This window comes from Carassius auratus, unplaced genomic scaffold (assembly GCF_003368295.1).
Source record: "Carassius auratus strain Wakin unplaced genomic scaffold, ASM336829v1 scaf_tig00047737, whole genome shotgun sequence".
Taxonomy (NCBI): Eukaryota; Metazoa; Chordata; class Actinopteri; order Cypriniformes; family Cyprinidae; genus Carassius; species Carassius auratus.
The window spans coordinates 61,629-74,498 of NW_020527047.1; the positions used below are offsets into that span (position 1 = coordinate 61,629).

Genomic DNA, 12,870 nt, shown 5'->3' on the forward strand with positions numbered 1-12,870 from the left:
TTTATCACAGCTACCTGATGAATAACATCTGGAACATCACTAAAAGTGTGCCAGATTACACAAACATTTTATCAACCCCTGGCCTTGAGGACTGCATGGGGTTTTTCACCTCCACAGTAAGCTGAATGAGACTTTGAGTACTTGTGTGAAATATGTTCGTGGTTCTTAGATCTCTTTGTCATTAATAAACCAAAAAAAAAGAAGTTTGCTTCCATAAAGTCCTCGCTCTCCTTGTTGTCTGTCTGGAGTCTCAGACGAATAATATCCATGTATGGCTTGATTCTTCAGCGCTGAAATATTGTACGTCTTCTATATAATCATTTACATAAAAAAACGTTATAGAAAAGCATCAGTGAGTTGATAACGACTGCGCTTCAGTGTGTGTTATTCGTTTGTTTCGATAGGTCATTGTGTGTTTTTGGCAGCCGTTTCACGCTAGATTTGAGTTTCTCTCTCTCTCTCTCACACACACACACACACACACACACAGGCAGCATTCATAAACCAAACAAACACACAATATAGTTACATAGAATATTAGAAACACACAAAAGGCTCGAGGTGCTTCAGGGGCGCGTTATAAACACAGTGTGAGCGAACATGCACTTTCCTGCGCTGACCTCTGGGTCACGAGCCTGCAGAGCGCGCACACACACACACACACTTGTGCTTTCCTTTCATAAAACTAACAACAAACAATAACATGCACACAAACACTATTTTTTAACAAAATTTTAAAAAATACGGATGTTTCTACAGAAACTGAGAACACCCACAATGAACGCTAGAATAGAGATTTCATTCATTTCATACATTTAAATAGATTAGAAAATACATTTAAGCCCTTTAGTATTAATTGTGCTGTCATAAGGATGATTATGATGAAGATGGACCTGAACACACATGTATAATAAAAAAAAGAAGAAGAAAAAAATATTCATTAGGTGTGTTTAGATGGATGTAGCTGTAGCTCAATCTGATTGGCCACTCCAGGTGTCACTCCAAAAAGCTAAACTGTGATTGGCTCTCTCTACAATCAGAGGAAGGACCTTTAGTTAACCTTGCTTAGCAGGAAGAGGCACAAAATGAGTCAATTATGTGGATTAAATGGATTTTAGACACCCAAAATTAAGAATGTAAGTATATATAGATATATTTTATAACCTACAAATAGCCATTTTCTTTGTATTGATGAAGTTTTAGCACCCTGTCTAGCTAGCTTGCTAGTGCACTACACAGCCTATATAGCCAAATGTGTTGAGACACCCGGCTCTTTTCTGAATAACAGCTTTTAGTAGACACTTTCACACAGATAAGATGAATCTTACAGTTCTAATATACAGTCAGTTTATGGATAGCAAATCCAGACCATGATTTTTTATAACAATTACATGTTTATATGCAGTGCTTTAAGTGGCCCAAAAGAGGTGCCGGTACTCTATTATAGCCAAAAATATTTTCTGTTTTTTTTTTGGGATGATTCCCCTCATCCCCTGAGGTAACAACAACTATATTGAAGGGCTTTTATATACAGCAGTCAACAGGCAACCTTAATAATTAAACCTTTTATTAGTTTGTGGATTTGCTTGAGATAGAAAGAACAACTGAACATAAATAAAATGTGCAAAAGGATTTTGAAAAAATACCCTTAGAAAGAGCTACTGCATTACTGCATTCAAACTTCCAAACTGACTCAAATGATTCACGAACCTGCTCCGAACTCCCGAACTGACTCAAATGATTCGCGATCCCGCTACGAACTCCCATAGCGAACTCCCGAACTGATTCAAATGATTCGCGATCCCTAAACTTACTCAAATGATTTGCAAACCCGCTTTGAACTCCAGAACTGACTCAAATGATTCGCGAACCCGCTACGAACTCCCAAACTGATTTAAATGATTCGCGAACCCTATACGAACTTTCGAATTGATTCAAATTATCCGCGAAGCCGCTCCGAACTCCCGAATTGATTCAAATGATTTGCAATCCCCAAACTGACTCAATGATTCGCGAACCCGCTCCGAATTCTCGAATTGATTCAAATGATCCGCGGAGCAGCTCCGAACTCCCAAACTGATTAAAATGATTTGTGATCCCCAAACTGACTCAAATGATTCGCGAACCCACTCCGAACTCCCGAACCGACTCAAATGATTCGCGAACCCGCTCCGATTTCTCGAACTGATTCAAATAATCCGCGAAGCTACTCCGAACCCCTGAACTGTATTTGGAAGTGGTGGTACTGAGTACAGGTGCGTAACGGCCCACTTAAAGCACTGTTTATATGAGTTTAGTTGACTCTGTGTGCTAAGTTTGGTCACTATGATTAACTGTCTATGGTATGAAGAAATAATATAATAACTAATATTATTTTTGTACATGCATTTTAAAATAACAATTTAAGTAAACTAATAAAGTAAAACATTTTTTTTTTAATTCCCTTTTTAACCATTCTGTTTAGACTTGTAAAATACAATGTACATATTTTACAGGTCATCATGTCTTAAACGTTTCCCTAGATATATTCTGGTCACCATCATGACCTGTGAAATATGCACTTTGCATATATAGGCATTACATATTTTTGTGCATCTGTGCCAACAAGTCATTCAGATTGCAATCCTGTGATTTTTACTTCATTTTTGTTCAAAGTCTGCACAAAACAGAAGTTGCATTGACGTATATCTGAGTCAGACGGCTTCTTGAATAAGGACAGAACTTGATTTTGTTCAAATCATTGATCATTGACTATTACAGTTTTTTTGTTGTTGATATTTATTATTCTTTTAAATATGTCTATAGTTTGCATTAATGTTTATGTATTAGTCTTAGTTCATTTAGTTTAAGTTGCTTAGGCAACTTGATACAATAAAATATGGTTTTTATTACAGTTAATGTTTATTTTGCTTCAAGGAAAACAGTTTTTATGGTTTTACTTTTAGTTAACGATAATAACCCTGCCACAATATTCCATAAAAATTTTATGGTGACTTTAAACCCATTTAAAATCCATTTCCATGTAAGACGAGGAGACGTCTCATCAGTCAGCACAACATCTTCGTCTACGTGTCTGTAAATGTCTGCACTGAAGTGTCAAATGACTGTAAAATGATCGAATGTGGAGGGTTTTCAGGATGAATAATTTTAGTGGAGTAAATTGTGCACTTTAAGTACTATTTCTGTGTATTTTACACTGTCACTGCCAGAACAAAGACTACAGTAGCAAACACACAGTGTGTCACAATATTGCACAGCGAAACATCATTATGCATTATGCTGTTATATATGAAGCTGTATGTATGAAGTAATCGCAAGAAAGAGAGACTATACTAACAGTAAATGTGTGCATTATTTGGAAAGATATCAATGTCATACTTTAAAAATGTTATGAGATACGACCATAACAGATGGGATGAGAATGAATGTGTCTATGTGTGAATCAGATGATTAATCTTCATATATATTGTAGTATCTCTGCAACCTCCTGCAGAAATGTACCATGTTAAGCAGAGATTTCTAATGTCCCATAGATGTAATCGTGATTCAGGAAGGAAAAATGCTGGATGAGATCTTCTAGAGCAGTTAGAAGGAGATTCAGATTACTTTACTATTATTTTACTACAGTAGCTGTGGTGTTTTGAGTGCATTGCCGCTTGCATTTTCTGATCTATCGCACACGAGCTGTATTCCCCCAGCATGCATCACTGTCAAATTTATGAGCTGCTGCTCTGTCATCGATTGACTGACATTTCCCATGATCCTCTGCTCTGAGCGGGGATTCTGTTAATCTGTTTTAATGAATCAAAAACAACTAATGTTGACTTGGCGTCTGGTAATGAGATGAGGAAGCTTATGTACTTTAGCCCTTTAAATTCACAAGGCGAGAACCTGTGAGTTATGTTAAACCCCTTGTCGGGGTGATCACACACACACACACACACACACACACATGCTTTCAAACACGTTGCCTGCAGGCGGATCATGAACCCAGAGATCAGATCAGGTCATCAGGACACCGCATGTCTTCAGGCAGCACTTTTGCATGGATCTGCATGGTCCTCATGTCATTTACAATCAGGCAGAAAGCAATCAATCGTTTTGACCTTTTAATAAGGATTTTTCAGTTTCACAAGCCGGTTTCGAGTGTCTCCTGAATTAGCGCTCACGTAGCTGGTATTTTCCTTTTTTTTTTTTTTTTTTTAACCCAAGCGTGAGTGAACTGTTTTGTGTAAATGCAAAGCAGAGGTGAGGTGGATGCTAATGGCTGCGTGTCTGTGAGAGCCTCTTCATCCTGCGCGTCTGTTCACTTTAAAAGGTTTAGATTTGCATCCCTGGAGACCCCGAGCACTCAAAGCTCATCCACTTTAACATACGGGCACACCGGAGAGCCTCTCCAACCCTCTTATTGCTCTCGGAGAGCACACACATGCGACAAACAGACACAAGCCCTGCAACCAGCTACCTGTCGTCCTGTCATCGAACGTGCTTGTGTTTAATAAAGCTTTAAAGTCAAGATGAGCCTGTTTACTTCCTGAATGCATGTTTCTGGTCTTATTTTACAAGAATCAATGGTGCACAGAATTAAAATGGTCTTTGCAATCTAAATAAAATCACACTATATGGATGAATTTCACTCGGGTTACAGAAGTAAACAGGTTTCATGTTGACTTTTGCTACAGACTTCCAGCATGCAACCACACACACAACACGGATACAGTACATAATTATATACACGTATATACAGGTGTGATTTAAGACTGAAGCTCAAACTCGTTTGGTTTGGATCTTCAGTCAGCCCTGTTGTCCCCTTATATGTGTATTATTGAATAGTACAGACTCCAATCTGACCATCTATACGCTCGTATTGGGGTTGTTTTTTTGTACTTTTAAAATTTTTGTCTATAAATCAAATATTTTTGCACTTTTTTTGTCTTTTTTGACATGCATCACCTCTATGCATGTGTAAAGTGCTACAACATATTTTCTATTTATATATATATATAAAAAACAATAAATGCAATCACACACTCGCCCAGACTTTTCACCCTTATTTTAGGGGAAATCTGTGATTTAAACATGGTGAAATATGTTAAAATAGAGTCAAATTCGCCAAACTACAAGGATGAGGGATAATTAAAACTTTGTACATGATGGTTGTTGATGGGTCAATCTTCAATTTGTAACTGAAGAGTTCATTTACAAAAACAGATAATTCATAAATAAATCATGTTTCTTTTTTCTTTTTTTTCTGCATTCCATTTGATATCAAATTACAGTTGGGTTGTTTTGATTAAATAATAATAGCTTAAAATACACACACTAAAACACAATAAGAACATGATAACACAATAGAAACATGATTTAAGGAAATTAGTAATCTGTTTTTGCAAATAAACTCTTCAGTTTACTTTATCTTTCCACACATACAAACACATCCACACATGTACCTTTGTGACCAGAACACACATGTGAAATATAACGCATGCACACACGTTACTGCTCATCGGGCCGAGCGTATGTTCTTGTACTGGCAGAGCAGCAGGTGTTTGAAGGTCTTTTTGAAGGTGATGTTGCAGAGGGCGTAGCAAGCGGGGTTGATGGTGCTGTTGATGTAGCAGAGCCAGTATCCGATGGTCCACACCGTGTTGGGAATGCAGCTGGAGCAGAAGGTGTTGATGAGGACCATCACGTTGTATGGCGTCCAAGTAGCCACGAATGCCACCAGGATGGCCATAATGGTGCGCGTCACCTTCTTTTCCCGAGAGGATGGTGCTTTTTTCTTCTTGGGCGGCTGCTTGGTCATCTTCACGATCTTCCTCGCTACATGGTTCTGTCTCTCGGTGGCCGGGACGATCTCCACCGTCGCGTTCGAAGGTGTGCAGCAGTCGCCTTTTGGCGATTCGGTCATGATCTTGATGCATGTCAGTTTGGAGCCTCCAGCTTTGGCGCGGTGCCTCGTGGGAGCCTGGTTGTCATTGGCTTTGGATGGCGCTGCCTCGTCCTTTTGATTGGTTACAGCTCCGCTGCCAGAGGTGGAGTCATTGGAGCTTTCTTTCTCCTCTGCAGGAACGCAGTTTCCTCGTCCTCCATCTTCCGCCTCTGCTTCTCCGCTTGCCGTGGATGGGGCTTTACCGTTCTGGAGTTTGGCATCGTGTTGGTTGGTGGTGTCATCTGTTAGCTGGGTCTGTCCTCTGTCTGTTTCTTCAGCTGTTAGGTTGTTGTTGGTGGGTTTGTTGGCCGTGTTTGCGCGGATCTGATTGGACGATGCTACATCGAGGTTGCCACCTGACGGTTTGCGGTTGTCCTTCTTGACACGGCTCTTGCTTGCGCGGGATATCTGCCAGTACAGCACCATCATGATAATGACGGGCAGGTAGAAAGCAGCAATAGCCGTGCCGAAAGTGACCGCTGCGTTGGAGAAGAACTGAATGTAGCACTCCTTCTCTGGCACCGTGCGCCCGCCAACGATAAACTGCCAGAACAGGATAGCTGGAGCCCAGAGGATGAAGGACAAAACCCAAGCCGCCGCAATCATCATCCCGGCCATTTTGGTCGTCCTCTTCACTGGGTAGCTGAGTGGCTTGGTGACGCAAAAGTATCGATCAAAGCTGATGATTAGCAGGTTCATGACGGAGGCGTTGCTGACCACGTAGTCCAGCGCCAACCACAAGTCGCACACGACCGGGCCTAGCGGCCAGTATCCAATCACAATGTAGACTGTGTACAGGTTCATAGAGCAAAGGCCAATGATGAGGTCAGCACAGGCCAGACTGAACAGGAAGTAGTTGTTGACAGTCTGCAGGCTTCTGTTAACCTTGATGGAGAGCATGACCAAGATGTTCCCGATAACTGTCACCAAGCTTAGTGAGCCGGCCACCAGTACAATGAACACCACCTCCACTGTCTTATACGGGCTCTCGTCCGCCGTCTCTAGGGTCTCGTTGCCCTCAGAGGTGTTCCAGAAGGTGAAGTTTATTGTATCCATGGTGTCCACACTCAGGTACAGCTGGTCAGTTCACTATGGGAGGATGTATGACTTCTGGCACCTACTTGGGAGAGACACAAGATTTAGTATGTTGCAAATTATGAGTGATTTGAGTCTTGAAACTTTCAATGATCTGAAGATACCAGAACCCCAAAAAGACAAACAATGCACTATTTGTAATATGTATAGGCTAAATATTACCTTCCAAAAATGGTTTGGCAATACAATGGTAAAGTGATTGTTTCAAAACGTAGTAGTACATGATTGCTTTCTTAATAATGTTACCATGATTACATATCCATTTAAACCATTATTTTTGGAATACATCATTTGAGATCCATCACAGTACTTAGTTTTGAAATTTATTTGAAATTGATGTGTAAATTTGCTCCATCGGAAACTGAATCAGATTTTCAGTGTTTCTGCACTGTCCAGTAGGTTGATTTTGTCCAAATTCACAGTGAGCTGAGCTGTAAGCAACTTTCCCAACTGGGCACCTATCAAGGCAGCACAGAGCCCAAGCCTCGGTATTGAATGTTGTTTTCGTTGAGTAACTCTGGATCGGGCTAGATGACTAACTACTTCCCCAACATTACTGGCCCACTGTCAAATGTCGAATCCGCCAGAGGTTAAGAGGGTACGTAGCCGATCCAACCATGCTTCTTGGACGGTAGGTAGACTTTGTAGACAGTTGTCTACGTAGAAGCATCTGTCCACTGAGAACCTCACATAATTCTCAGGATTACTGTGCAGAGCCACATATCATTGTAAGAATCAATGACATGACAAAAAGATCCGGTTACATCAAATTATTCGTTCGCGAACCGGATATGACAAACTGTTTTGTTTTGAACTCTCTCTCACAACAGACACGGAAGAGAAGACAATGCTGAATAAAGTCATAGTTTTTGCTACTTTTGGACCAAATGTATTTTCGATGCTTCAAATATTCTAACTGACCCTCTGATGTCACATGGACTACTTTGATGATGTTTTTCTTATCTTTCTGGACATGGACAGTATACCGTACACACAGCTTCAATGGAGGGACTGAGAGCTCTCGGACTAAATTTAAAAATATCTTAAACTGTTGATCTGAAGATAAACGGAGGTCTTACTGGTTTGGAACGACATGAGGTTGAGTTATTAGTGACATAATTTTGACTTTTGGGTGAACTATCCCTTTAATACTGTGAGATACAACAAACTCCACAACAGCGGCTTAACATCGATTTAGCGATGAAACATGATACTTTGGCTAAGAAGGGAGTGTCTATAATTAAAACGGGTACTCACAATCAGTCACAAACCTCACTAACCCATACAAACACAATTAATCCCTTGGATCCCGGCTGGGCGCGGTGATTGACAGGTGTGCTAAGCTCCGCCTTTCTAAAGTATAAATGCAAAAAAAGGTGAGCTATTTAATACAACTGCATTTGAGCTAAAAATTGAGCTAATTCTTTTAAAATAAGTGCATAGCCTTCTTTCCTTTTTTCAGTTTAATTATTTCCTTCAGTTTTGCCTCAAAGCTGCCTAAGTTTCCTAAACAAATTTTTTTTTTTTTTTTGTGAAAAGTTCTATATATATATTTCTATACACTGAACCTCAATTTATTTACATTATTTATATGTATAGTGTAAGATATATACACTTTTTAAAATTATCACCTAATTTTTTTTAATGAAAATTGCAAGACCCATTATTTTTAATTATTTTATTTTTTTACAGTGAGGGGCATTCGTATTTATAATTTGTATTACTAGGCTGTTTTTTAAAAAAAATCTGTTTAATTTTAAGTGTTTACAATGTTTTATAGTAGTTTTATTTCAGTAAATTGTTTTTATAAAAAATAAAAGTGAAATTATGGTTTTTCGCGCTTAACGCAGCGCATGGGCACTGGGCAGTTGGCGGTTGCGAGAAGAATCAGCGGGAAGATCGTGAGATGAAAGCAGTTTTACCTCACGGAGGTTTATAAAGTGTTATTTTGCTGAAAAACAGCATATTTTCAAGTTCAAGCTTTGTACATCAGATAATATAACCGTAAGTGTGTGTTTTGGTTTAATACGTTCCAGCTGTGTAACTTATTCCACACTGAATCCATCAAAACTCACCGTAACATCACAGTTTGAAGTGAAGAAACGGTTACTGACGTCATATTTCAGAGTTGAACAGTGAGGTAGTTTAACTAAGTAGTTTAATGTGGTTCGTTGGCTTCATGTAAATTAACATTGAACAGAGTGTTTTGGACTTTTTCCATGATCACACACACACTCGTAAAACATCGAAATATCTCGTTAAGAGTGCCAGTTCCAACATCACGCCATTAAAATGTGAAGGGTATGATTTCATCTAATGTAAATAATGAAACGGATGAAATAAGTGAAAGGGAAATTTTAAGCACTGCTCGAACTTGAAAGCGTTCGTGACTTTCAACGTCTGCTTTAAAGTCAACAGCACCGCGCGCTGTCTGATCCATCTCCAGCATTCAATTACACTGGCTCCTCGTGAGCGCGCGCGTTCGCTTCAGCCCTGCTTCATGTCAAGAAGCATTTGTGGCTGTATAAGGTTCTTGAGTTGACTCATTTGCTTCTTTGGAGATTTAATGTTTCATCACATGTTCTTTTTTAGGCTCTGCGTTTTTTTATTCTTGGGTTAATTTCAGTAGCCTACTAGAACTGAATAAATTAGTTATGTAAACGTAATTGTAAATCTAATGAAAAACACGTAGGTTAACTTACATTTCCAAAATATTAAAAAAAATAAAATAATAAATCTTAAATTTAAAAAGAGTCTTAATTCGCTCTTCCAAAAAAAGTTCTTAAATTGGCATTACAGTCATTAAATGTCGCATTAACTGCAATAAATAAATAAATAAATATCTTCCTTTTTCTCTTGTTTTGCAATGCAAATATCCAAACATCCTTAAACCAAGATACAGTTACTTGAGATGCAAAGTAAAGCTCATAAGTAGCCTATTGTTTTCTGAGAAACCAAATAAAATTAAGTGAGTTAATGCCTTAAAACAAGAACAAATCAGTGAGGCGTGAAAAGTCGTCATTCATCATAAATTAACTTGATTTTGATCAGTTTTCATAAAACAAGACTTCCCATCTCATGTCATTTTGCTTCTCATGTATCTTTTAGACGACTGCACTGGAAAACATGTGAAAGAACATCTGCATGATCAGAAGGTGCAGTAAAAGTCATGCATTTACTTTTTAATAAAACCTTGCAACAACAAAAAAGCCTTTTCAGTAGTTGTGAAAATAATGTCAGAGGGCGAAAAATCATAATGGTCCCTAAAAATAGTAACCGCTGACATTTGTGACATCATGGATGACTGCACACAACAGGTTGTATGAATTCAGAGCCGGTTCTGTAACCTTACAGCTGTTTGATCCTTTGGACTGGAGAAATAAGGAAAAACGACAAATTGGGACTGTCAGCTTAATCTCCCGCTTGTGGCTCAGTCGTGCCTTTCCTCTTTGTATTAAAAATCAGGATTAGAGCAAAGGAACGGTTCCCATATGAGCGCCTAGGGGCAAAATTAACCTAATGCTTGTCTCTCTCTCTCTCTCTCTCTGTGTGAATGTGAATAGATGTCCGGTAATGGTGATTAGAGGGAAGAGGTTATCAGTCTTACGGAGCGACAGTTCGCTCTGTTTTTTCTCCATTAAAACGCTGCCTTATTTGCTGCTTTTTCCCCTGAATAACCAGAGAGAATTCACTTATCTCCAGTGCCAGAAAGCCCTAATCATGGCGTTAGCCACAGCACTAAGCCAAACTAATCCCTATAAAACGCTCATGTCCAGCAATCTGTGTTTTTAGGAGAAGCTAACAGCAACAATAGAGACGGAGCCCGCTGTGTCTGCGGGGAGGAGTCAATAACTGCAACACAACACATCACATCAGCGTCCGCTACAGGCAATGCATTCAGACGAGCTCAGTTGTGTGTACACAGTGGCTTCGTTCCAAAGCCTTGCTGTCTATATAGTCAGCTGCCTTCTAGTGCATCTTAATTAAAACTGTAGATTAGGGATGCTGGGCATCCTGTAGGCAGCAACTGTGTGCATCATATAAATAACTCCTTAACGTGACGCACGCAAGTCAATAGACTCTCAGCTGACTCCAGCTTACTGATTAACAACGAAAACACAAGATGCTGTGCTTGGTTGGAGCAAATGATGCAGTTGATGCTGTCATTAAAATATAAATTAATATATTTACATTTCAATTTATATATATGTTTGTATATATAAAAAACACGTTCTGTCCGTGAAGGACGCAGGTATCTTTTACATCTACACTGTAAACAAATATTGTTGCTTTTTGTTTAGGTACAACTAAAACATTATTGGAAATTGTCTTACATAAAATATTATTTTCAGTCTTTTTGCTAACATTCTTTTTATTCAGTGTTTTTTTTGCCATTCATAATTATTTGTGGAATTTGCTATCAAGTTCTGAGTGAATTTTTATTTTTTATTATTTATTTATTTTTTACACACAGAAAGAACATTAAATGACTTTTTTTTTAATATAAATTTCTTTGTTTTGTTTTTTTTAGTAAATATAAAATTTTAAGATTATATGTAATTATAATCGTTTTGTTTATTATTTTATTCGATTATTTTTAAATTTGTATTTGTTTCGTAATTGTTAAATTATTGAATAAAACACATTTAAGTGTTGTTATCATATAATAATTGAGTTTGCCATGAATATACCCTTTGATGCAAATATAGTGTCAAATGTAAGTAAATAACTAAATACAGAGTGAAAATAGTTCAATATAAATCCTGCACCTATTTTTTTTCTTCAATGAAGAAACCAGCATGTTTTGGAAGAGAACTTTTGTATTTATTCAGGCGTCCTTTCTTCTGGTTTTTATCTACTTTTTGCGCTCTCCCCTCTTCAGGCTGTGTTTTCAGGGGTCATTTCATTGGTGGTTTGTGTGATATCCTGCTTTTGGAGACATAAAGCTCGGACCTGCTTGACTAATCAGGTGTAATGGAATGCATTTGAGTCATTAAGCGTCCATAATATTCGGTTCTTCAGAAGCCGGCTGTTTGTTTGTAATGACAAACTGCCCTCATTTCCAGTCTGAATTATTCTTCCCGAGACCACATTGATATCCCACCTGCTGCTTACTAATGGACTCCTCTGATCTCTGGTCCAAATTTGAAGCCGGCCGGAGCCTTGTGTTGAATGACAGAATGGAGAAGTTTGGCATTATGAATAAGTTTTGTCAGCCTTTCGGACTTCAGTCGGTGTGGGATTGGCTCAGTAGAGCTGAAAATTGCCTTTGCCCTATGGGACGCACCAAGGACTGATCTCCAACTTTTCCCTTTCTTTTCTCTTCCCCTTTCTGTGCTTGCTTACTGTTTTCCTCTCCCATTCGGAGAGAGGGTTGTGTCGCAGTGCAGATGATAAATCTCAGCGTCTGACCACAGATGCATATATTTACATTAACAGTCAAAGCACAACGGCTCTTGACCTGTATAATAGATCAGCTCAGTGTTTGCCTGGAATAATGCTCTCTGGACGGTAGCCACAAAAAACAAAAGAAAACATAAATCACTCATTTGCTCATGAGTCTGAGCCAATCATATAATTGTTATGAGCCTTTTTTAATAACACTTAGCAAACGTTCAATCAGAGTATGTTCATCGAGTCTTAATCAACAACAACAAAACATTACATTAACTCAGAAATCGGTAATACAATTTTTAAAAAAAAAAAAAAAGAAAATTGCATTTTTTCTTGTGCACATTCATAATTCTACTTGTTTTTCACTTAAAATAAAAAAAATCATTCTCACATTTTTCACTTTTGTCACAATTGCCAGTTTATATATTCAGAAATGCCAGTGCATTTCT

General features: G+C 38.5%; 1 protein-coding gene across 1 annotated transcript; it reads right to left on the reverse strand.

Annotated features, from left to right (window-relative positions):
* Positions 1-5,250: 5,250 nt before the first annotated feature.
* Positions 5,251-7,067, reverse strand: LOC113088974 (muscarinic acetylcholine receptor M2-like). Its single transcript, XM_026255869.1, has one exon. The coding sequence runs from the start codon at positions 6,986-6,988 to the stop codon at positions 5,504-5,506; it is 1,485 nt and encodes a 494-aa protein (XP_026111654.1). The 5' UTR covers positions 6,989-7,067; the 3' UTR covers positions 5,251-5,503.
* Between the last annotated feature and the right edge of the window lie 5,803 nt (positions 7,068-12,870).